The 26361-nt window shown below is 42.5% G+C and overlaps 1 protein-coding gene across 2 annotated transcripts in view; it reads right to left on the bottom strand.

Moving 5' to 3' along the window:
• The window catches only part of stxbp5a (syntaxin binding protein 5a (tomosyn)), a 137702-nt gene extending 112925 nt beyond the window's left edge, over positions 1–24777 (bottom strand). For both annotated transcript variants that reach the window (XM_061746598.1, XM_061746599.1), the window contains exons 1-2: positions 24287–24777; positions 22051–22148 (exon numbers count right to left, since the gene is read on the bottom strand). In XM_061746598.1, the coding sequence (XP_061602582.1) occupies positions 22051–22148; positions 24287–24424 (236 nt within the window). In that variant the 5' untranslated portion in view covers positions 24425–24777. The remainder of the gene's footprint in view (positions 1–22050; positions 22149–24286) is intronic.
• Positions 24778–26361: the final 1584 nt, after the last annotated feature.

Raw genomic sequence — 26361 nt, 5'->3', positions numbered from 1 at the left:
TGTGTTCAAAATTGCACGCAGTGTAGTGAGCATACAAAGCAGTTTTCAGTATGTACAGTATGTACTGTGATCTGGTATGGTAGGATGTAATATGCTAGCGTAAAACTGATTACACAAGTGGAAAATAGTTATATGACCGCTGTGAACGCCCTCCCTTGTAGTGGCCCATTATATGAAGGTATACGGTATAAGAGGTAGGCTGATGATAAATCTGTCATATCTTCTGGAAAAGTACAGTAGCATACCATTTGGGTATTTTTTTAGCAAACTACACTTTCATTTTGGCAAAATCAGCTTATGAAGCCTTAGTATGGATTTGAACAGGGAAAGTATGGATTTTTCTTTGATATATTATATATATATATTTGGCCATTTCTGCCCATCAGTACCTTGCTAATAAGTTAGGACACTGTCTAATTTTAGTATGATAACTCAGCAGTAATCTACTGTACATTCACCCAGAGGCAAATATGAGAAACACGATGAGACAGCAGGAGAAAAGGAGCGAGAACAAGGGACAAAGGAATAAAAGTCATCGAAAGATGCTTGGAAATTCAGTGGCTGCAGAGGTTGAAGGTGGGAAAGTGCAACGAAGGGTGGAAGTGTAGAGGGAGCACGAATAGAAAGGAAGTTGGAGGGAGAAAGGGGAGAAAGCTATGAGGGGAATAAGTGTTGAGTCAGCTGAACAGCTTGTGTCCGATCCCCTCTGAAACAGCTTGGAAAGCATAATGTGAGATGTTACACACAAAAAAAGAAAAAAAGAAAGTATGGAGTGTTAAAACTGAAAATAGGCAGAAGCAGGGGAAGAGTGAGGGGAAAGAGAGGTGAGTTAAAGAATGAAAGAGAGCACGAGAGATGCTGCATGAATGGAAATAGTAATAATTATTATTATTAAAAAAAAGCTCCACATTTCTATACCTGAGCATTTCGGATAGGTCAGACTTTCTCTCCCTTTCTTTTTTTTTTGGCAACAGTTAAATAGCTTAATTTTCGTATATGTGACAGATTACCAGAACCGCAGAGACCGGAATGATAATTTCTGCTGTTCCAGCAGTCCAAAGCCAGTTAAAGGATTAAGCTGCAGAAAGCAATGGGGCTAAACACAATGGGGAGTACAGCTACACCAGCACCGATCCCCTGATTTGATCTTCGCTGATTTAGAGTGGAATTATTTTATTTTGATTCAGTTACGGATGATTGAGATACATCAAATATGTAAAGTATCGCTGCATGAGGCACTTTTATTGGTGCGTATTATATAATTAATATCAGAGATTTTCCTAAAGTCTCTGCATACTTGGTGAAATACATTTAGCTACTCAGCGAGACGGAGTGAGGTACAAAAAAAAAAGAAAAAAGGAGTAAACCATCCATCTGCTCAACTTTTAAGACTTTTCTCGAGTGATTTCTTTTTTCCAGTCCATTCTTCCAGCAAATGAGCACGTAAGCTACGAGACAACCACTCAGACTGCACCCTCACAGAAACTACTTTGCAGACTTTTCAGGTTGACCACGATTCTATCTCCGACAATTGTCAGCCAATTCATTTCAGATGACCTCTGACCTCCCGTGTTGAAAGCATGTACAGAAACATTCACTGCAGACATAAATCACATCTACTGAGAAAAGGCGGAAGAATTGCAGGTGAAATGAAATTTCAACTGTCATAATAGCGGAGGGAAAGTAGATTTCTCTGAGCGGGCCTAAACAATGACACACCGCTCCGAGAAGCAGCTGCTGCTTAGAAACGAGATTGAAGCGCTGCTGCAGCCAGACCTCAAATAAATCAGGGGGACAAGAAAGAAGATTTCACACAGTCAGAAAAAGGTATATATATGTTTGAATGTGAGTTTATTCTTGCTTGCGTTACCCTCATCTTACACGGCTCTTGTCAGCTGGCGGGATTATCAGGTATTCAGAGCGAGTGTCGGCCCAAGGACGAGTCCAAGGACAAAGCTGCTGTCAGGCTGCTGTTCGTGTCAACTTTAAAGCTTTCATGTCTTTAAAAAAAAAAAAAACATTTTTTGAATCCATGACTTTTTATTCTGTAAAAGCGTCAAATAATTTATTTATTTAAAAATAAGTCAAAAAGTACCAAATCTTTCATAATTCTTTACAAAATGGTTGACGGTGTGTCACATTTAAGGAAATCTTTTGGTGTTAATGCAATATACTGTAACATTAAATACATTTTCATGACTGCAGAACCTTGTAAAGAGTAGCACAGTTGTGTTTGAGTGATCTTGAAATGAGCTATTTTTACTTAAAAGAAGACAGGAGTCATCCTCCTCACAGTCTGCCGTGTTACATCATCACACTCTTACGGTGAAACACAAGAGACACTAGGAACTGGCTGGAAAGACGGTATTTTCGCAGGTCAGTGGCCACTGTGGTCTCTAATGCAGCTGCTGGAACTATATTCAGTTCAGGATTGGACCAACAGAAAATGCTAATGTGCAGATTAAGAGAGATGCACCAGTTGATAAGCTGGTTATCGGAATCGAGAATATTTGTCTGATGTTTTAGTTCCTTGAGTATTAAAAACCCCTTAACATTTGCATTTGTTTGTTGCAGTAAATCTATCATCTAAAAATACTAAGAAAACCAACGTTTTTTTCCTGTAAGTAACCCCCATCGTGCTGATGCCGTCACTGGGAGGCTCATTGTGAATATTTTTCCAAATTGAGTACAGAACGACAATAAAAACAACTGCTTTTACATTATTTAAGCTAACGAAGGCTAAAAGGGTTTAAAAAAAAAAAAAAAAGCTAGAAAAACTCACAGCCGGCGGCCTCTGCTGTATACCAAGGTATACAGTTCATTATAGCTCTGAGGAGGAAAATTGCAAATCAGCCAAAATCAGAACATCAGAATTGGCCAAGAAAATTGGAGTCGGTGTACCAGGAGCAGTGCTGCTCTGCCTGGAATGCATCTCTTTATTTAACACCATCATCCCACAGACTAAACAAACTGCTGCTGTTGAGAACTATACCATCTCTCCGTAACTGGGTCCAGGACTTTGACAAATGGGCCACATTCACCACCTGCATCCCAAAAGTCAAGTGCCTGGGTCTGCACATCTCGGATGCTGTTTGCACTTTTTTTTTTTTTCTTTTTTTTTTTTAAACACAAAAGTGTGTTCTTTAGCATGTTGGGTTTTTATTTACAGTAGGGTTTTCATGTTTATTTATTATTTAATTTTATGCTATGTTTTGAACATGTTTAAATGGCAATAAGCTTAATTGAAATTGGCGATTGATCCCCATATCCCCTCATGTCCCTCCCCTAAATCAGGGCATCCACAAGTGTACATGCATCATGTATTAAGCTACACCGGAGCGTTGAGGCGAGTTTTAAAACAGGAAAGGTGGTCACTAAAACGGACAGAGAGATTGTTATGTCGTGTCACTGGAAGAAGTCGAAGCAAAAGTTTCCAGGTAACGCTGCAGACTCCATCACTCATGTCCCTGGTGGTTTCCAGCTTTGCTGTCATATCAGTCTCCTTCTGGCGAGTCTTAACAGCTACGAGTACTCCATGTGTGTCTGAGTAACACTCAGACTGCAGAGGAAACAACAAGCTGGCAGCAAGGCATTGTGGTCTACGTTAATTCAGTTAGAATTTATTTTTTTTCGGGGGGGGTGGGGGTGTATTTAATCAACACTGGCAGACAATTTGTTTATTTTCCAACAGAAATTTGACTCTGAAATCAATCTGCTGAACCTGAAGGCCAAAAAAAGGACATCAAAACTGTAAAGCTGCTGCAGGCCAGGTCACGCTCTCAGAAGTTGATCTTAAAATGTGTCTCGGATTGCAAGCAGCATCTTTCCCGCAGCAATCAGGAAACTCCGCTCGCCACACTTTTCACAAGATCTGATACGCTGGCCTGAATGTGCTTTCGGGGGTGGAGTGGATTTGTTTCCCCTTGCACGTCAATCATCACGTCTGCCGGGGTACGGCTGTGATGAGGAACTGAACTCTTCAGCTCACATGTACTCACCACACAAGTTTTCATTTTCCTGTGCAAGGACACGTGACGATGTAACAATATAGTGTGTTTTCTTTCTGGAGCGATAATTAAATATCAATGAATACAACTACCCTTCACACAACAGAGGAATTTATAGAACAAGAAAAGAAGTCTGAGGGGGGGGCACCACCAGTAACAGCAGGATTAACAGTCTGTGACTGGTGTTCCTCCCGTTTATGAATAATAGATGTCTCAAATAGGAGCCAACATATGCATTCACACGGCTTCGTGCATTATCTTTTCAAAGTGGCAGTGAGTAAACTGCTTCATTTGAATTTTTCTTATTGCCAAATTAACTTTTAGCATAGCGGTAGCACACCATTACCGTTTTGTGCGGCTGCTGTAGTTACTAGAGACCACGGGAAAATTCTGACAGAGCTAAAAATATTTGACAAATCACCACAGTTTTATTTCCCTAACTGCCCCAAAGTAATCCAAGTGCTCTGTATTAGTTGTGCATGCTCCATTGTTCCCTCGTGTCTTTTGTCTGTAGATTCACACACACACACACACACACACACACACACACACACGCTCATCCTCTGGCAACGATATCAAACAATCTTTTCAAAAAGGTAGGACTGCGGGAGATTAGCCACTATTGGCCTCTAATACGTTCCAGTGTGCCAACCAATGCAGAGACAGGATATGGTTTCAAGGTGCCTACAAGCCGCCAGTAAAGAAAGAAAAAATCATCGTACTGGCATCAAGACGACTTGAATCTATAGATTTATCCAGGCTGATGGATTGAGATTTCAACACAGCACTCCCTGCTGGCATGAATTCTGTTGTGTCTGCTTTAGCACTAATTAGACACCAGCCGTACACCGTATAGCTGTCACCATGCCAGTAGAGGAGGGAACCTTGCCAAGTGTCATACAGGATATAAAATATCACCCTGAGTGCTGTCCTTTGCTCTTTAATGCGAGACAGAGGGCCGAGGATTCTCAGCACTTAACACCGGAGACCATCAGCGAACTGGCACGCGCATACACCTCCTCCGCCTTTGTCTTTGACAAACACACGCACGTGCAAGGGCAGCAAGGTGGTATACACAGTAGGCCAGGTGTCTGCAAAGCAGCGGACGCCAGTTAAAGGTTTTCCGTGTTGGTGACCATCTGCCACGCTGAGGTGTGTCTGAGCGTGAAGTCTCGAGTCCCCTGTGGTGACATTTATACATCTCTAGCTTTCAGGTGGATAAAAGACTGGCAAACGAATGAACCAAGCAGAAAATAGATCAGCTAGCTCTTGCATTATTTATCTGTATTACCATTATCTTGGTAATTACTTGTATAAGCTCGTCTTGGATGAAGATTCAGGAATATGTTGATATAAAAATGAAATAGGAATTTTTGTCTACTTTAAAAGGTCAGACTTAACCTGAAGCACCAGATGGTTTGTTATGGAAATCCATCTGATAAGTCGTATTTGGAAACTGTTCAGGAATAAAAAAAAAAAAAAGGAACCCACTTTCCAACAATAATTGGCAGTTGATTGTATGACTCATTAAATAATCCTTTATTATTCCCAGAGTGGGGGAATTTGCTGTGTCATACCAGCGGGAAGTGCAGCGTAGAAACAAATATTGAGTTTCGGGAACAAATAAGTACAGAGGCGTCAAGTGTCAGATACGTAAAAGGCACACTATAAAATGACATGTAAGCTGTACAAAATACCATCACTGTCCTCATATCATCAATGTCTATGAAGGGATACTGAAAATCTTAAGTTGATCACAGTTATTCAGATTCAAAGTCACTTGACAGTTAGAATCTTTCAGACAGGATGCTGTATGCGCCGTGCTCACCACCGGAGTTTGGTGCAGGACAGAAGAGGGAGGCTCACGTGCAACAAATCATGGCTGTGTTGGGAGTCAGTGGTTTGACGACCAAGATCCTTTGATGGAAGTGGTGAGCAGATATGAACTAGTCGTTTTTCGAAGTTGCAAACATGGATGCATGCTGCATCTCTATACCTGCCAGCAAAAAGGTCTGGCTTTATTTGTAACTAGCAGTTAAAGGAGATGAGCTGCAGCTGCTGGACATGCTGATGTACTGTGAGAGAGCAGGTCAAAATTATCACATTTTTATTGCTTTTTAAATAAACCTGTTAAGCCCAAGTTGTTGGAGATGCATTTCTACACTGAAGCGTTCCTCTTATATGTCACAGCACGTCTTGAACAGACTATTGCAGGCTAAAGCTTAGGAAAGGGCAATCACCAAAATCCGGTTGCCCTGTGTTGTCTTTGCGATCGGTTGGGCTTGAAGCGTGGTCACAGAGCACTGCACCCAAATTGAGTTGTTTTTTTGATTTCAGAGCATAGTGCAGGAACAGTACACGCATCCCTGCATTGCGTTCTGCACCATTGACATCGTGTTGCACCGTGCAACACACAGTAACGAAAAGGCTCAAGACTGAAAGACCCTTTAAAAAAGGTCCAACCGCCAAGCAAAATATCAAGACTAAGCTTAATAAAAACTGTGCTCCAGGGGCTGTAGTTTAAAATAAAGGTGACAAAAAGTATTATTACACAAAATATATTATTATTATTATCTCACAGTTTAATAGAATCTTGATGACTCAATTTAAATAAAAGTGTGCACCTATGACTCCTGCAGGAACCTTGTTTGTTTCTGTCTCATCTTCTATTTCCAGAGATGATCACAGACCAAGGGAGTGAAAAGATGAAGAGACATACTCGTACAATCGCATCACTCACCATTCCCAGGCTTTTGTGGGAGGGGCCTGAAGTGATTTGAACAGAGGCAGTTGCATAAGTCAAGAGATTGTTCCTGTTTGTGAACGTGCGCCTTTGTAGATGTGTGCCACGACGTGAGGAGGGCACACGTTTTATCAGTGTGTGTTAAGTGGGCTTGGTGTGTCAGAGGCAGGAAAAGGGGGAAAGGAGTAAGAGCACCAAAAAAGAAAGAAAGCACATCTTGCTCGCTCTACTGCTAATCCCTTCTGTCGCCTTGCTCACTCGACCCATCTCCGTCATTTTTATCTGCATCTCTCCTCCGTCTGATCCACCTTCTCTCACATTTCCTCCTCCCTTTCATTGCATCACCCTTCCAGGACTCCTGCTGTGCTCTCGATACGCATTTTTGCCAGTATTCACAGCACACCTGCACGCACACACAAATATATACAAGTACTGGAACTGCACTGAGCGAGTCAAATGTACACATGACTGGCAATCCACTGGCAGCTCTCCAATTCTGTTTTGTGGAAGCAGGACAAAAGATTCATGATTACCTGCACACCTGAGTGCTTTTTTGTGCACAAACAGATTTTATTTTCTTCCTGAAGCATACATTTGTCTGTCTGTCTTTCTAGGAATCATCATTCCCAGAACTCCCCATCAGGCCTTTGCACTTAGCTCTGAATATGTAGACTTAGTCAATGTATTTGATTTCTATGTCTCTACTCACACAGAGAGCACCAAAAAAAGTGCAACTGTGTCAAATAAAGTAAGCTGCACCTTTATGTTCCTCATTTTATTCTAAAATTTGAAAAATGTCAGGATTTGAAGGAATTAAAATTCCAGGTCTTTTAAACATGTTGCTCAGAATGGATATACGCAACTAGAATATTGTAACTTTTTTTTGTTGAACCTGCTCACAGACCTTCATGTGAATCACATTTCCATTTTCCAGCATTTGTTACATAATCTTTTTTTGTTGTTGTTTTTTGAAAATCAATGAAAAGTGCTTGAGGTCACTTTGAAAGCCAACACTTCCAGCAGTTCCCACTCCACCGCAGCAGCTCACGTCTACGTCGAACAAAGTTGACAGATAAAAAAAAAAAACACTCATGCGGCCTGTAAACAAAGCATTCAACCAAAAATGAAGGAGAAAATGAAAGAAGGGCTGATGCTGCGAGTGTCTGAATCCCCTTAAACCCCCTTGAACTCCCATCAAACTGTGTGACAAGAGTGTGTGTGTGTGTCCGTGTCTGTGTCTAAAGGAAGGCTCTTGGAAATAGTTTTCTATTTAAGTAGGCACCTCAGGTGCGTTTCAAAAGTTTGTGTCTTTTGCTTTGCCCTCTGCTGCTCCCCTAATGGCGTGCCGAAACCCAGATGCATAACTCAAATTGTGTTGGCTGAAAGGTCCATTTCACAGCAAAAACAACTAAATGTGATGTAATGGAACATGACATCGCACAGAGACACAGCAGCTTGTCCAGGTCCAGGGAAATGAGTTACTGATACTATGAAAGATTGCATGTCATTCTGCCAGATATTTATTACTTGGATGTGCCAAGCATGACAAACATGTCCCTGACATTTCTTGTCTCTGGTTTCATGCAGGTTTGTTTTTTTTTTTTGGGGGGGGGGTCCATTATATTCTGGAAAAACATACATTTACTGTCTTCAAATCTTCAGTTTAATTTTGCAGGGATGAACAGGGTCATAGCGGCAATGAATGGAGAGACCTTTGGAAGTCTGAGCTCCACAGGTCTCATCCGAAGCGATTCGGGGCGTGTGTCAGAGGCTCAAAGCTGCCACATCACGTTAGCGTCTAAGTCACTGTTGGCAAACAAAACGCCGCACCAACGGAAATTCTCTCTTACAAGTGCACACATATGCTGACAGACCCTAACGCACAAATCACACTATTACACACTACTCAAGACCGGCTCTTCTTTGTAGACTAAATACTGTCAACATTATAGTGTGTTGTATATCAGACGCACTCTAATATGAATTTTATTATTGTTCAGACCATCTATAACTCTTGAGGGTGAGATCAGGTGCTTCTTACTTCATGCAGCAATCTTTGAAAAGCCTCCACACGAGCTTAATGGAGATATTTGGATATGATTAAGAATGCACCTGTTTGGATAAAGTTCAACAGGTGATGTGGATGTAACGTTAGAAGGAAAACTTTGATCCATGAAGATGAGAGACCAGTGTGATTGTATCAGAGAGGGACCGAAAAGTAGAATAGTATTTATTTAGGGGTGAGGTAGACAGAGGTATCAATGAAACAGGCAGATTTCCTCTACTCCAGGGCAGGCCCTTGCTTGGTTACTCTCCTTTTTCCCCCTCTTCCTCATTTCTCCAACCTACGGTACTTCTCTTTGGTTCCTTCAGCACCTCTGCCGTGATGAGCGCAGCAAAAACAGCGGACTGAACGGTTTCTTACAGCCCGGCAGATGTGTTGATGACGTTGTCCGACACGTTTCTGTAACGCCATATGCGTTTATGTGTGAACCATCAGAGCCTGACCACAGAGTTACAAAGTGTGATTTAAAACCAGCCAAAACAAAGGTCTCTACAAATGAGATCCATGATTCTTCTTTGGAGATGTGGCAACCTCACAATACAACTATACATATAGTGCTCCACCAATCAAGCCTCAGTGGCACAATGGCGAGAACAAAATAAAACCTCACCAAGAGCAAACGCACAGAATGCTGGGAGATCGTGTGAAGCACAACTCAGTTTTTCATGGGATGAAATGAAAAGAAGATGAATATCATTTGGACTAAATTCCCCGACTACATGGATGGGTGTAAACCAAACACAGTCACCATTTTACTACCATCGCAGTTGTTAAACATGGTGGCGGCTGCATCATTTTGTGGGGTTATTCTGCTGCGTCGGGAGTTTGAAGAAACTTGGAACAGCTGCAGAAAAATACAAAAATAAATGCTGCCAAGAGAAATGACTTCAGAATATCTCACAAAGTCATGTCAGGACTTTGATAGAGTTTTTCCCCAAAGTCATTCCTCTTGGCATCATTTTAAGTTTTCTTCTAATATGCTCTGCTGAACTTGTGCCCAGAAGCTTTGCATCAATGCTTTACTACCTGTGGGAGGTCAAAGGAATCTAATCAGCAGCATTAGAGGAGTTTCCAAAGCAAGAGATCTGGTTCGTAAGATCATCTATGTCTTCATACTCCAACGGATGGAAAGGCATGATTCAGGACTTTCAAGAAAGATGGTTTTTGCTTTCTCATTGTGGGATATCATGTGATAAGAAGAAAAAAAAAACAAAAAAAAACACACATGCACCTTTTGTAAGTTTTCAACAAAATGTTGGAAAAGGTCTCAGGACTTTCCTTTTGCACTATATAGCCTTAAACAGTCCCTATAGAGACACACACACACACACACACACACACACAGACACACACACACACACACACACACACACACACACACACACAGCTACAATGGCCTTATCCATTAAAAATGCATGGCACTGCAGCACAAATTTCTAAAAATGAGCATCAGGGCCAGCTGCTGATCGCTACACTGGAAACTGCCAACTACACTGAAATTGAGTTAAAAACACTGACAGCAATATGGGAAAAAAAAAAGCCAGCTATCATTTAAACTACACCTTATAATAGCATCTGGGATATAAATAGTTGACAGCATGGGATACTTGTCCAAATGCTCATATTGTCAGATCTTCGGCAGCGCCAGCGACAGTTAACGTGTGCCTCTTTCGTCTTCCCTCGTCATGTTATCAGCACCCATCAACACCCCCTTCTAATGTGATGGCAAAAGTGTTGCCAAGCACCAGACAGCAAGAGAAATCAGGCCAATATACCCTAATCGAGGTTTAATGTGGGCCTAGTGGGATGGCTGGCTGAGACTCCTGCCACTGAATGTTCATCTTTCACTCCCACTAGTGTCTGGGGGATGGCAGGAGCTTCTGCCTTATCACACGAATTAGCTGCTTCATCACAGAAATGAAAGTGGTAAAAAGCGCAAGCAGCAACATTGTCCTCTCTTTCTCACGCTGCCCTTGTTATAAATCAAAGTGAAGACAAAGCTGAGTTTGGTGGACAGGAAATGTCGGGGTCTGGGTCCGGCTCTGATAGGAGGCAAACAAGGAACATGCGGTGGGCTTCTGCTTGGACATCGGTCTGACTGCAGTCGGGTCAGGAGCCAAATGTTCCTCCCGGTCTCTGAAAACCCCACCCACACCGCGCCGGGGTTCTGAGTCACACGGCTGAGTGGCTGTGGCTCTACTCCATATGCAGACACTCCTACAGGACTGTATCTCCATGTCATTTCTCTTCCTCCTCTTCATGCCTCTAAACTTAGATGTGACTTTGTCAGTCTGCAGCAAATTCATCCCTACACTAAGTTGCCTGCCATCCTGTCTCCTCCGGCTGCAGGGATCGACTCCTGCGCTGGAATGAATGATAAGCCAAGGTCAAGTCAGCAGCACTTCATGCATTTGTTTCTTTAAAGGTTTGTAGAATAAAAAGGATGAAAGGATAAAAGGATGTGAATAACCACAGCCCATTTTCCCCGTTACAGAAGAGCTGTTTTTTCCCTCAAGTATGTCACAGTGAAAATGCAACAAAATCCTATCGGTTTGTCTGGGACAAACGGATAGTGCATACCTCTTTCCTCTTTCCACATCGCCTCGAGTCATGAGATGTTTGCATCAACCCTCGTGCCCTTCCCCCACCATTCCCATATTTTACATCACAACATAATCCACATTCTGCTCCAATCAGACAAAACAGCACAACAACCCCACGGCCAGATTCATTCTGCACAAAGATGCACATGTTGGACAGGCACTCAAATATAAACCGATATCCCACACACACACACAAACACACAAACACAACAGGCTGATGGAAGGGGGAGGGCTGTGTGCATGACAGCCATGTGGCAGGGTTTTAAAGCCTGAGTCATCATGCCATCCGACACATGTGTGCATATTCTCTGCAGGCGCTCAGCATGACGCCATACTAAAGACAAGTTTACAGAGGAGCAACAGGGAGATTGCTACCAGCAAACGCCAAGATTTGCATCACTTTTCTTGAGAGACAAAGACTGTGCCAAGAACCAGAGCAGAATCTCAGCCCCAGTATGCTACATTTTAGCATACTGTTTCCAGTTTGAAATGATGTTGTCAGCAAGAGGCGAGATGACAGAAAACACAATGTGTTGTGCTGTAATCACATTTATTCCAGCCAGGTTAGGTGGAATAGATTATGATGTAATTGCAGAATATGCAAAGCATAAAAGGTTTGGTACCTGCTGTCCATTCTCATCATTCCCCACAAAAAGAAAACACCCATCTGTGATGCTTTCTGAAGCACGAGCAACAAGATAGCAGCAGCAGGTTTGAAGGTAGCCGATGGCAGTCTTTCAGCTAAAGAATGCCTATAGCTTATTTATATATAGACACATTTCCAGTTATATAATGTTGAGAATGCCTTTTTGAAGTGCTTTATCATTTTTTCATTCAAACTTCTCCCACTAATGATGGCAGGTCAGGGTTCAGTTTCTTGCTCGAGGACACTGCATTTGATGCGGTTGTAAGTACCCGACACCGTACCGTTGCTGGACCACTCACCCCACCAGAACCAGACAAAGGATGTGTTCAGCTCAGCCCACTCACACATTCAGAAATATACAAAACCCTCAGTTTTCGTCCAACAATGTTGTATTGTGGCAGCTTCAACCACTGTGACATGTATATATTGTATAATGGCCCTTCAGCAACGTTACCCACACAGTCCCACTAGAAGGCTTGTTAGCTACAGCTGACAGAGACATTAATATTCTTCAGCTGGAATTGGTTTAGTTCAGTATGTAGTAATTAGCCTTTAGCAAAGAAGGTAAAAAGCATGAAATAGAACAGTCAGACTTAAATTGGGCAATACTAAGTCTGCGATTCAAGCTTTGAGGCAAAACTGTAGAAAACTGATGACCATTTACCTCGATGCTGAGGACTCACTGGGGTTAAATACACAAATATAGAAACCCGAGGCAGCTAAAAAATACACTCTAGTTGTATGATGCTGAAACTACTAACAACTCCATCTGCAGAAGTTTTAGCAAACACAAACGCTTGAGCAAAGTCCTTAGGTGTGATGCCTTGGGAATCCTCTGCCTATGTGTGGCTTTGTTCCTAATGGTGTGTGTGTGTGTGTGTGTGTGTGTGTGTGTGTGTGTGTGTGTGTGTGTGTGTGTGTGTGTGTGTGTGTGTGTGTCTGTGTGTACATCTGAAGGCATATCTCAAGGTTAGTAAGGTCATAGCCATTTAGAAAGCTCATGGCCATTATCTGCTCCCTCTGACAAACCACATCATTTGAGTCTATTAATTGACCTGTTATACTACAAATGGAGCTGCTAAGAAAGCTGTTATTACATTGGTGGGCAATGCATCGCAAGATCCTAAATACACAAATCCCAAATGTTGGTACCCTCAATATTTCTTTTACCGATGATTTTTAAGATACAATTCCTTTAAATCCCTGAAAAACACATCCATTAGTTATAATTCCTGTGTTTCAGATAACTTAGTTTAGTTTGAAATATTCCCTCCCCTTTTCCTTTAATTGGTGTATGTAAAGTTTGGGTTTGCCTCGTCTACCATTTCTGACAGTTTTCTTGGTTTTTCAGTTCTTAACCTTTCCATTTAACTAGTGTGTTGAAAGTCTATTGTGAAATGAGAATACAATACATCCACCACTGTGCTTAGTAATAGGAGTAGTCTTCTTTTTATGAGTTTTTTCTCCTTTTCATGATGTCATTGCTCACTCCACCCAAAAGGATTTCCATTTCAACTTCATCAATCCTCACTGCTCGTCTCCGAGGCGCACCTGGGTTATTTAGACAATGATTGTTCCATTAATGCCGTAACTGTGCAGGTGTGGCTGCACAGTAGAAGAGCGCACCAACACAGAGGTTTCTGTTCAAAAATCTAGCAGGCTTTTTGCTGTCAAAATTAGATTTTTGATTTAATTTTTTAGTTGCTTGAAGGTTTTGTGATGTTCCAGACACCAACGTGACTTCCATCATTTCAGTTACCATACTATATGTTCATTCCTTTATGAGCTAAAAAAAAAAAGCTGATACCTTAAAAAAAAAAAAAAAAAAAAAAAAAAATGTGCTGACTCTTGAGATCAATTTTGAGTAGTCAAGAAGATTTATAGCACTTTGAAATTTGCAACTTTTTTTTTTTTTTTTGGGGGGGGGGATGGGGGTTATTCATCCATCCACTTAAGGTCTGACATCTTGGGGTGCCTAAACTTTTGCACTGTACTCTATTCCAATTTTTTGAATTTATATTTTTATGTTTTGGTAACTTAGTTTTGTTTTAATAAAAAAAAAAGAATAGTAAAATAAATGATAACTAACTTTGTTTGAAAAAAGGATGCTTTATTGTTAACTCCAGAAAAAAAATTGAAAAGGGAGGTGCCCAAATATTTGCATGCTACTGTACCCCAAGTATCCCCACATCTGTGAAGTCTACCATCTCCAAACCTTTCACATTTGGCTAAATCTTGTCATTATAACAGCATCTGGCATGTCTTAATAGTAACTCCTACCGAGGACGTGATCTCATTACACACCGACGTAGCTCACTGAATTACTGTACAAATGATGACAAAAACATCTCTACTGCTTTTCATCAATAACCCCTATACATTGTGTAAAAAATGGGAGAGATTTAATGGAATGCTAATTGTATTATTTTATCATGGTGGTTAATGCATGAGAAAAACATAAAAAGATACAACCTCTCGCAACACAAAGCTCTGGATGTCTGGGTGAGGCATTAGGGAGAGGATAATGTCGCAAAGACAAATCGAAAGAAAACATATGAAACATTAATGTGAAGGGACCGCAGCATCCCGATCCAGAGTGGAAGATTACCTACAGGAGCTACACAAAAATAATGAGGTACAGAGTATCAGGCCTGGGACCAAAAGCACACAGAGAAAAAAAAAAAAAAAAGCTTGGCAAATGTAATGAGAGAAATCCTGCGATCCTAAAACAGGAAAACAATTACATCAACGGGACTGTGAGCAACTGAAAGGAGAATGTAAAGACAAAAAGGTTGATGAACAGAGGAAGAAATACTTGAATTATTTCAAGCAGTGCTACGGACCCGTGGAGGCCCAGAGGTCAGATGGAAGGCAGGGAGAAAAGCGAGACGAGAAAATCTTTGTGCTTCACAGCATTCTGTAAGCCATTCCCTTTACAAGCACCACAGGGACTGTGGCAACCTGACAGCAGGAGTTTGACTCAACCCTGCCACACTCCTTTGCCCCCACAACAATGTCAAGCAAAACCACAAAGTCTCAACTGCGAACGCTGATGTTCTAGTCAAGCAAACATCTACCTTTAGTTTAGATTTGTTTCTTAAACGGAGCTGTTTCATTCAGCCACAAGGATTGCTTTTGATCGGGTCACCTTGAGAACCGAAACACAAAACCGTCATCTTTCCCCCCCCACACAAAACTAAATATTTGCCTTGTTTATCAGTTCTTCTTCCTGACAGCAAAACACATATAAAGTCCCAGAATTTGACCTGTGGACATCTGCGTACACATGGCATTCTCATTCAACTCTACAACTGCATTTTAAATGATCTCATGCTGGCTGTTCTCGATTGATGTCATGTGCGATTTGTTAAAACGACAGTGACGTTTCCACAAGACCCTGGTTTCACAGCGCGCACGATGAGGCGATATTTATGTCACTGGACAGGCTCGAGCCATCAGCGCTTGTCGTTATCTGATCCGGCCAAGTCGAACCACATCTTGCACGTCATCCCACACAACGCTGCGATGGTTGGGGGGAAAAAATCAAAGATATTTGTTCTGATCGTCTAGAAACTGCTGTCTAAATGATTTTTGAAGCAGCAGCCTTTAATCTTTGGGGAGTTGACCAAAGTGTCAAGATAATGAAAGCCTCAGACTTACAAATGAAATCAATAAGAGCTATAGTGTTACCACGGGCTAAAGTATCCCAAGAACTGCACGAGAAGTCCAAAATCAATGACACCAAACAAATCAATTGAGAGTATGGGATACTGTATTTACTTTGAAAGTCTGACTCTTGTTGAAGAGGGACCTCTGCGGTGTAGGGACCGAGCAGCGGTCAGACCCTTTGGTCATGAAAGCATCTCTACATGAGCATATTGACTTTTACTAATATGAGTTCAAATCGATACGATGGGAACGCGGTCCTCACAAGCAGCCCCGGTAACGCTGAAAAAACCGCCGGGTGAAGAAAAAGTCCGTCATAAATCACAAAAAGCACTGATATAGAGCTTTTTGCCATTGCTTTGGTTGGAGGAAGCCACGCCGCTTATTGAAAACACCAGCAGTCCAACTTAATCACTCTGAGATCAAGATCTGTCTGGGATTAACAGCATTACAGTGTAGCCACACTGAGCACAGCAAAAAAACATCAAAGAGGTGACGGACTCTCAGATTTAGCTAAATTTTCTAAAAGACGATTTGTATAAAAATGTGAAAATGTATGCAATATTAATATGCTCTCTTTATGCATGCAAACTCAGCTATGTTTGCACTAAACTGGTTTTAAACTCTCTTCGACCACAGAGGGGTTTAAACAGCATCATTGTACTGCAATAAGCAGCGATGAGGATTCTGGGTAGCAATAATTATGGACACAAATCCTCAAAAAGGGTTTTCCACCCAAGACGGAGCAAAAGACACCCAGAATCATGCATAAATGATGATAAATACCTTTCATGAAGGTTGTTTTAATTATACCGTTACAAATCCAGCAGGAGTCAGTCATGAAATGTATCAATATGTTGAATCATCCCATAAATGAAGACATTTTTAAATATCTTCTTTGTCAATTTTTTCTTCTTTATAATACATTTGTTAGAACCTGTGCAGTTGCTTGTATTCTTTACCAGGCAACCTTGTTGCCAAGTGATCTTGCATCACATCCACTGCTCGTTTTTACGTTTACCACTAATCCATATTTTCTGCCAGGGTTTTGTTGAAATAGATTTAGTCACGATCCAGAGCTCTTTCAGCTCTACGTATATGAAGCCATTTATTGTCTCCAGCCCACACGATACCCGTGGAAACAAAGACCCAATCAAGCCTTGCATCCTGTCTTGGGAATAATTAGTGCACAGGTTAGTGACCTCTAAGGCAGTGCTCCTTTTTCCATTTTAATTGTTTTCAGATTGATGAGTAATGAAGGTATAACAATGTTTCCCTGCTGCATGAAACATAAACATAAATAAATCAAATCAATAGTTTTCCAGCCCTTACTGGCGTCCAATTTCTGACAGCAGTTTTTAGGTAAACAAGAATATTGCAGGACATCCTGGACTTTGATGAGTCACTCCAAAAACAGCCAGTGTCTGTTATGTTATGTATGAGCTTAGTAGGAATGGGCGATATTTTACCGTTCACGATATACCGTCAAAAACATTCTCACGATAAGAATTTGTCATCTCACGATAAAAACGATAAATTCCCGTTGATGTTTTTGTGTAAAGCGGAAGAAGGAAGGAAGGAAGGAAGGAAATGAGCCAGAAAGAAAGAAAGAAAGGAAAGAAAGAAAGAAAGAAAGAAAGAAAGAAAGAAAGAAAGAAAGAAAGAAAGAAAGAAAGAAAGAAAGAAAGAAAGAAAGAAAGAAAGAAAGAAAGAAAGAAAGAAGAAAGAAAGAAAGAAAGAAAGAAAGAAAGAAAGAAAGAAAGAAAGAAAGAAAGAAAGAAAGAAAGAAAGAAAGAAAGAAAGAAAGATAAATTCCCGTTGATGAGGTTTTTGTGTAACAAACATGGCGGATCTGAGAGCGAGATAGATTTATAGTTACAAAGATGGAGTTGAATTGGTATTTTTTTTATCGTCATTTTTATCATTATCAGGATAAATGCCAGAAATTATCGTGATACATTTTTTAGTCCATACCGCCCATCCCTAGAGCTTAGAAATTTTTCTTTACCTCCATGCAGAAATTAGTTAATTCATCAAAACACCAACTTTTGAGGTCAAACATGCAGACACACAAGTATCACTAGCAGTCCACCTTAAGGGGCGAGGAACTTCAGGATGAAGAGTTGGATGTAGAAACAATTATTGAGGAGGGAGAAGCATGACAGGACTTTGATCAGTCCAAGTCCTGATCCCATCGGCTGCTTACCAAGGCAAAAGGACTTGGGCGGGCAGTGTCCAGCATCAGTGGACAAAGAGAGAGAGAGAAAGTAACAGCAGCAGCGTTTTTGAGCTGATGCAGCAACATTTGTTTTCGATCTTCACTTGTGTGAAAAGTAAAGTGAGGTCTCCTGGTACAATATTGCTTCTCTTTCTCAATCCCTCACCCCTCCCTGTGCTGTTATGAGGTAGCCGCTTGCCAATTCAGTCATACGTGACACACTAACACGTTTCTGTAGGCCTACCCAACACACCGTTATATACTCCTACCGCATTAAAATTTTTAGCAGCAGCAGTTTAAGACAGCTTAGTCTTCGCGAAGCCATGCTGAGACTACATTGCATAACTAAACACATACACAAGCGCACAATCCAGCGTCTAGTTCCAAAGAATATCATCTGGTAGATATACAACATACACCTTCTAGTAGAGGTAGCTTGAAACACAGACAAAAAAGAGGTGACTGCAGGAAAACATGATCCTGAGGGAGGCTATAACCATTCTTAAATCTACCAAGTTGCTGCATTTTCAAAAAAAAATAATTGTGGTTTATCACTTTCATAATCCATTAAAATTGTCACCGAAATGCTGACGAAGTGAATTGTTATCATGGCTGCATGGTTTACATGCGGCACATACTGCTGCAAGTAAAAGCGAAACAAATCAAATGCAATATTAAAAAAATATGTTGACTGTACTGTGAACTATTCTGAGAAAACAAGAGCTAATATCGCCCGAGGTTCCTTTAGGAATTTCTCAAGTAAACTGAAATACAATAAATTCCTCTCAACGGCTGTTCACAAATAGAAATCAACCACGGACTCGCATGATCAAACTCTCTCGTGAATGTTTTGGTGGGCCGCAATCTTTGCTTTAACGCTCCAAATTGCTCCCGTTCTGTAGTCCAGTCTCAGAGCTCACGGTTCAGTGATGAGTTTTTTTTTTTCTCCCCTGTGACTGCAGGAAAAAAAAAGCTTGAACGGCAGCACAGAAACTGAGTGAATCAGAGGGAAGATTAATGATGAAGATATGTCACAGTCAATCTGTGCTACGGCCAGAAGCTGCACAGGGTTACTGTCAGTTTCCAGCAGTGACTGCAAAGCCTGTGTTGTCTCTGCAAACATGTGTGCACCAGTGTTTGTGTGCATGTGCAAACCCTACTGTTTATGTCAGCACACATACAATATTTATGTGCATATTCATAAATATCTGCATTACAAACAAACGTACACACCGCTGTGTGAGTCTTTTTTTTTTTTTTTTTTTTTGTGAATCCACAAATGTGAGTTGTTTTGCCGCCGTATCTGAATATCAACCCGGAGGATAATAACCGTCTCTGGGCGTTTGGGTGTGTGTTTGTGTCCACATTTGGATATGCAAGCACTAGGATGTCTTGCATCTGTCGATGAGATAATCCGGCAGAGCACGAACTGAGAATTTAATCTATTGATCTACGTCTTGCTGGCTCACTGGGAGTCTCTGAGTTATGGTGCTGCCATTTCTCCCAGCCACCACCATTTAGGAGGTGAGTCGCCAACATTGTTACACACACACAGCTGCAGGCCACCCAGGAAACACATGGGAACGATGGAATCAGCAGGTCGGTCCTTGATAATTGGACAAAAAAAAAAAAAAACTGTCAACGTCTGTTGTCACCCCTCACTAACAGTCTGGTAGAACTCATGCGGCATCAGAGCAAAGAATGTCGCTCGATGCACATGATTTTGTCTTGAAATCAAGGACAGCAACAAGACATCTGCAAGCTTGCTCCCTTACCTTTAATCGGGTACGCTGCAGGCCTTTAATCCAACACTTAAACACAAAGCATTGCAGCATATATTTTTAAACTGCACTGGTAATCAAGTGCATAGCCAAAGTGAGGCAGTATAGAATCCAGCAAAACCAGTTTTTCTAAAGGCTCATGACTTTTTTTTACTGCAGAGACATTGTGCAAAAAAACAAAAAACAATTGAGAATGTGTATGTGTGTACTTGGGCATATCTGACTCAGTGCATTACCACACAGATCAATAAGGATTCTATTCTTGGCCATTAGATCTTGGAAAAGGGGATAGCCTGCTTCACCCAGCCTTCCCTATCGTTCTCTTACCCCGTTCTCTCCCTCATCTACTGGACTGCGCTCCTCGTAGGCCATCCTGCCAAATGCTGTTTCCACTTCCCTTTTTTCTGCCGCCCAGACATCCCCTATGGGACACTGTCATCTTCCCAGCTGGGCAGAGAAATCAGCATCAAATGCAAGACTTTTTTTTTTCCGGTGAAAAAAAAACAACAAATAAATCAATGAACTGATTGGTTTTGTGGCTAGAGGCATCAGGCATCTCATCGGGGACGGACCAACGGGTGCGAGGTTCTGTTTCTCCTGTAAATGCTCAGTCTACCACCGATCTGCCAAGCGATCTGAGGCCCTTGATCAGCCACTTCCAGTAAATTCTCAGTAGGACGGGGGTCCAATCAAACGTCCTGGCAGGACAGCCAGTCAAAAACAAAACACACATGCATTAGTATGCACAAGAAGCCACTATCCGCAGCAGCAATGACCTCCAGGACATAGATGTCCTATCAGTCCCAGGAAAGGTTTTGCAAAGCCAGCAAATGGCCAGGTTTTTAACCAAAACACATCGTATGAAAAAAAACACCTGCCTCCAATTGCAGTGGAACGATGCAAAAACAATAGAGTCATGAACCCTCCGTTATGCCTCATCTGTGCCATCATACCGTCATCAACAGATAAAGAGCCAGGGCTGACTAAACACAAAGAAAAAAAAAAACAGGGGAGGACAAGCAGCATCACAGAAGGCATCGATGACTCCTAACTCGCGTTCCCCTGACTTTGATAAGAACCCTATCTGATCGGCATCGCTCAAACGCATGAGAGACTCCTCTGTGCATTCAATTTCAAAGTGACCACCCCTAGCTAGCAGGAAAGCGACTCGGGATGATCATTGGGAGCTGGTGGTGCATTTTGATCTCTAAGCTGATTGGTGACAGACTTCTGGGTAGGAGCATTTTCTTATTCTGAGAAGGAATATACCAGCAAGTAGGAGATAAGCCCCATTAAGCTTATGCGCCATTTCCAGCAAAAGCCCTCACGGTAGAGCTTCTAGCAGAGGAGGGATTTCATTTCATCTATTAAAACGTGTAGTACTGGCAATATCTTCTATGGTTAGGTTATGGTATTTGTAGCATCTGTAAAAACGCTAGTGACTGTCCATCATGGCTAGAAAAAGGTTGGTTGTCTCACTTAGTTGACAAGCTAAAAGCGTACAGCCTGACAACCTTTTTTTTTTTTTTGTCTCGAGAAAAGGATTTGGTCTCTTGTTTTCAATCGTCTCTTCTCCAGAATAGGCGAACGGGGCTGAGTCACAAGCTGCCACATAGCTGCCAGCAGGTGGAAAAAAGAGGGATGGCTCGGCGGACAGCTCTTCATCATGCTGTAATGAGCTGGCAAAGGTTCTTGGATGGGCAGGAGAACACATGGAGGACCTGTAAAAGCAGCCTTACACAGGTAAGATTGCGGGCGTTCTCTGCAGCTATACGACTCCCTGCGGTGTCGTTCCATAGCAAGCTGTTGTCCCTGTTTGTCTAAATGCCGACACAAGCAGACACTTGTGCTGAATTGCAGCACATGGTTGGTTGTATGACTTGTCAGGAGGTTTTTAGTGACTTGAAATAAAGTTCATGATGAAGTGTTCAACAGCCAAGTCAGAACTAAGCATTTGACATCTTGGATTTGAGGGCTGCAGAGTTGGTCTTGTTGTCCTCTGCCTTATATTTTATCTGATCATATGTGGAAGTTGGACTTGGGTCTACAGACAAGACAAATCTTGTGTTCCTGATGTTGACACTTCAAATCCCACAGAGCGCTTCAGGGAACCGTTAACCTCTGCCATCAAGAACTTCTCAGCAGACTCTCAAAAACAATACAGCGCAACAGAACCGAAACGTACATCAGCGTCAGTATGTGACAGTTCAGACATCTGCTCACTTACCTGCTGCTGCCGCCTCCCGGGGACGACGCGACCCAGCGGGACTGCCACGGGCCACAGCTAGCTAAAAACAGCTCAGCGGTAACTGAAAGGATACAATCTGAGAGCTCCACCCTGGGATCCAATGGCCAGTATCTTCTGCACAGGGTCGAACGCCATGGACGACGGCTGATAGGGGAAGCCATGACGGACAGTCTGGGACGATGCACGGAGAGATGGGATGACAAAAAAAAAAGAAAAAGCATCAGAAAGATAAATTTGCATTTCATAGAAGGGGTGTTTTATCAGAGGATGTCACACACCTGATTCTGTTAAACAAAAACCCCAGATGGATGTGGCAACTGCTCTGAAAGGGAAGCTTCAAATTGCAAGGACGAGAAAATATGACAATATGAGGAATAAAGGCCGTTTCTTTTCATGGGCACCCTGTTCTTCAGCGCATTTGGCCATTTACGTTCCTTTCATTATGACAGGCTTATTTTGAGGCTTCTTTGCTCTCATTTCTCTCTTTTTATGTTGTTTTCCTTCTCCATCTCTTTCTCTCTCTATGCCTCCCACATGAAGTCGTGATTACACCGAAGTGTGAAATAAAATACATCAATAAGGTGCATTCGGTTATGTTTTTGTTGCAGAGTCTTCTAAAGACCTGTGTTACACTGAGAGGTGTTCTTCTCTCTATATATCGGTGTGACTGTAGTTTTATGGCATCAGTCAGCCGTTGGTGGGCTGTTGCATTTGTTTGCTTAGTGGCAGAAGGCTAAAGCATATTACATAAGGAGCACTCAGTGCAGTAGACACCTGCTTTCCTTGCAGAGAAACATTACAGACAGACCCCGTCCATGCAGACAGTGAAGCTGCAAGGAGGAGGATGAAGTCTTATTCAGAGACACTTCAATCAGATGTCTGCTTGCTATTATACGTATCTAGGTTGCTGTCGCAATAAACCCTGCAGTCTCTTGATTTGACCTTCTTCGTCAAGCCCTCAGGTGTGTCGATCTGATTCTAGATTAATATCTAATTATTGCTTTGGGCACTCTAACTTATTACTTGCACCCAATGTTAATCTGCTCTCGATTTGGACCAGATTAACAACAGTCGACACTGATTTGTATTTTTAAAACAGACAAGGATACCATTCAAATGTCTTCCAGGGGCAGAGACTGCAAATATATGGCAACTGTCAGAGTGTTCTGAGTGCTATGTTGCCTAGAAATCCTCTTAAACCGAGATTTATTGGATTTGTACAAATAATCATGCAGTTAAAAATGAATTTTAACTTTAAAGGGAATCCAAAAAGAAAACCAAGCACATAAAAACCACCACGCAGGTCAAACATTGCATGTGGGGAAATCGATAAACAGACAGCAGTCTATTAAAACTCCACACCTAATCATCAGAGCACAAGAGGGGAACCGCTGAATTAACTTTACAGTGGGTTAAGACATGCATGGCATAAAAATTGCACGAGTGTTCAATTATCCCATCCATTGTTGTAATGGCTAATCTAAACCGAGAAGGGCAGACTTTTTATTTTTGTCCTCTTTCCCAGCAAACAGGCCTCCCCCAGGTCACTTCATTCACCACCAGTCCAAACAGATCCGGGGACACAAGTGGCGTGTCTTTATGTGCCTTTGGGGAGAAAGTAGGGGCGTGTGGGATGTGTGTGTGTGTGTGTGGGATGTGTGTCCAAGGAGGGAAAAATGGTGGTGGAAAGACGCACAGCCACGCACACACACGCACGGCCACGCACACACACGCACGGCCACGCACACACACGCACGGCCACGCGCACACGTCAACCACCAAGCACCGTTTTGCTAATCCAAACCCAGCAGATTATGCAAGAAGGGATCATTTCAGTCCAATCCCTCGATATGACAGCTCATGCCATGCGCGCATACAGCAAACTCTGGGGTTTTACACGGAGTACTAACGCGCGTCACCGTGCTCAATACAACTGGATGACTGGATGGAGAAAAAAAAAAAGGCAAAAAAAAAAATGCAACCAAATAGGAACAATTGTCAGTAGAGCACTCGCTGCAAAATATGCGCATTTGGTAGATTTGACCAAATAGCATCTTAGATTCTCCCTGAACGTTAAATGAACCCTTCAACATTTCCAAGAAAGACTCCAGAGGGAGAACAGAGCGTAAAATAATTTCATATGATTAAATAACTGTGTGGGGCCTCACTTGCACCTCGTGCGTCCTGAAATGGGATGGAGTGCAGCAAAAAAAAAAAAAAAAAAAAAACTGTCAATAATAATGATGCAAAACTACGCAGAGCATGGCTGTTTGCAGAACTGTAGATTTAAAGGAATCCGTGTCACACACCTTGCAGAGCTGGAAATGGTCGGACTGGAGCGTCTCCTGGATCAGATGGTTCTCCTGCGGCCCCACTTGGACGGACGGCGCGGAGCAGGACGCCTCCTTCAGCCCGTCCAGCACCTTCCTGATGTTGAACTTCTTCATGTTCGGACTGCAGAGCGAGCGCACAACTGGAATCACGCGCAGAATAGAGAAGCCACTTTCTTTCTTTCTTTCTTGCGCGCGTGCGCGCTCTCTGTGTTTCTACTCTGATCCCCCTCCTTCCTCCTCTTTGAGCCTCACATTTTACTGCTTAATCTTTTTGCGCTGCCTCCATGAAGGGGCGGGGAGGGAAGGAAGAAGAAGGTAAAAAAAAAAAAAAAAAAGAAGAAAGCCACCCGCTCCGGTGCGCAACACACAGGCTCTCCTCTTGATAAGACGCGCGGACGGGACGGCTGGGATGATGGTGTGATTTGCTCGGGAGTCCGTGCTCACTGTGAACCCACTGCGTCTTGTTTGCTGCGCGTCGCTCAGCCAAGGCGGAGCTGCTGCTGCGCATGCGCATGTCTGACAGAGTGCACGCTTCAACACAGATCCCGCAACCTTTGCATCTCTTTTCATCTTCTCCCAGCGACAACGCCCCCCCCTCCTCCCATCCCTCCCTCCCCTCTGTCACACGCCACACGCACACGCCGTGGGGTTTTGCTCCACTGCACCTGGTGATGCTGGGATGCTGCGGCGTGGACGAGCGGCCTGCGTGGAGACAGACGAGCAAACACACCGAGCCATTCTCTTCACCCCCGCCTCGCTGCGTGTCTGTGTGTGCTTGCGTGGAAGATTCGCCATGTTAAAGGCCTCCATAAACAACAGTTGATGGTGATGAAAGTGAGTTGAAAAAGCTGTCTGTGGGAGCAATTGCACATAAAGACCCAATAACTGAGCCCACTTCCTAATGCATCTTTGAGGGGGAATCAAATTAAACCGGGGAGGGGGGGGTTAGCTCACCCTATGGCTATTTTACATTTCATTTGTGGAGCGGGGGATGCTAATTTGGCCAAGGATGATGAGTTAATTTACAGGAAAGCTCCATCTTAAATTACACAACAGCTGAGCAAGCAAGAGCAAGCACTGCGTCTATATGTTTCCATGGCAATGGTTGTTTCCGGCTCCTGCCAGAGTCCCACAGCTTTTTCTGCTACTCATACCCGCCTCCATCTCATATGGAGATGGCTCTTGCGGCCATACAGGTTTGCTCTCATGTAACAGACTGCAGTTACTGTTAAGCGCTGGCTAAATTGATTCAAAATTAGAATTCAGGTTTTTTCGTGTTTTGAAAAAAAAGATTTCGGATGCAAACCCGTTACATCAAAAACAGATACCAAATATAATTCAAATGGGACTCAAAAGCACTGAAGAAAAAGTCAAATTTATGGGTATTGTTCATTGGACTAATAGAGACAGTCTTCATTAAAAAACAATAACCTTAGGCAGCGGTACGGCTTTGAACAAGAAAATGATGAGCAAAATGCTGCCAAAGTTATAAAGGCTTGAAATAGAACAATATCAGCGTCAAGTTCAAACCAATCTGAAAAGGGAGCTGCGGAGCACATAATTGTGGACAAAGCCCTCCGAGCTCAACGACCTTGACATCACTCCCCCAGGCTTCTCACATGCTAAGGTGCCCGTGGGCCGGACAGGGGACCATTCTCTGCCCTCGTGGCCCAAGACACGGGGTCAGAAGCGCAGATAAATGTGTAAGGTTGTGTCTAGAAAAAAAAAAAATCTAGTGGATATATGCGAAACAAGATGATCCAGAAAGCAAGACCATCTCTATTGTTACGTTGTCCAACTTTACTGGAGCAATAAACATTTATGTGGTTAAAAAAAAACGTATACATACAAATCTACGACGGGGGTGGGGGGTATTTTATTTCTGCACTACAGTACATCGGGTAAGATAATACAAAGAAACAGGTGTTGTCTTTTGATTGAGAACGTGCAAAGCCAATGGCTAACTCATCACTTCTGCTTCTTAGTGGCCATATACTTGCGCGAATCGCAGTGTGCTTGCGCCTGCTCGTGTGTGTGTGTGTGTGCGTGTG

This window comes from Cololabis saira, chromosome 18 (genome assembly GCF_033807715.1).
Source record: "Cololabis saira isolate AMF1-May2022 chromosome 18, fColSai1.1, whole genome shotgun sequence".
In the NCBI taxonomy this organism is placed as follows: domain Eukaryota; kingdom Metazoa; phylum Chordata; class Actinopteri; order Beloniformes; family Belonidae; genus Cololabis; species Cololabis saira.
The sequence above is the reverse complement of the archived record's forward strand: the minus strand, read 5'-3'. Positions and strand labels throughout refer to the sequence as shown.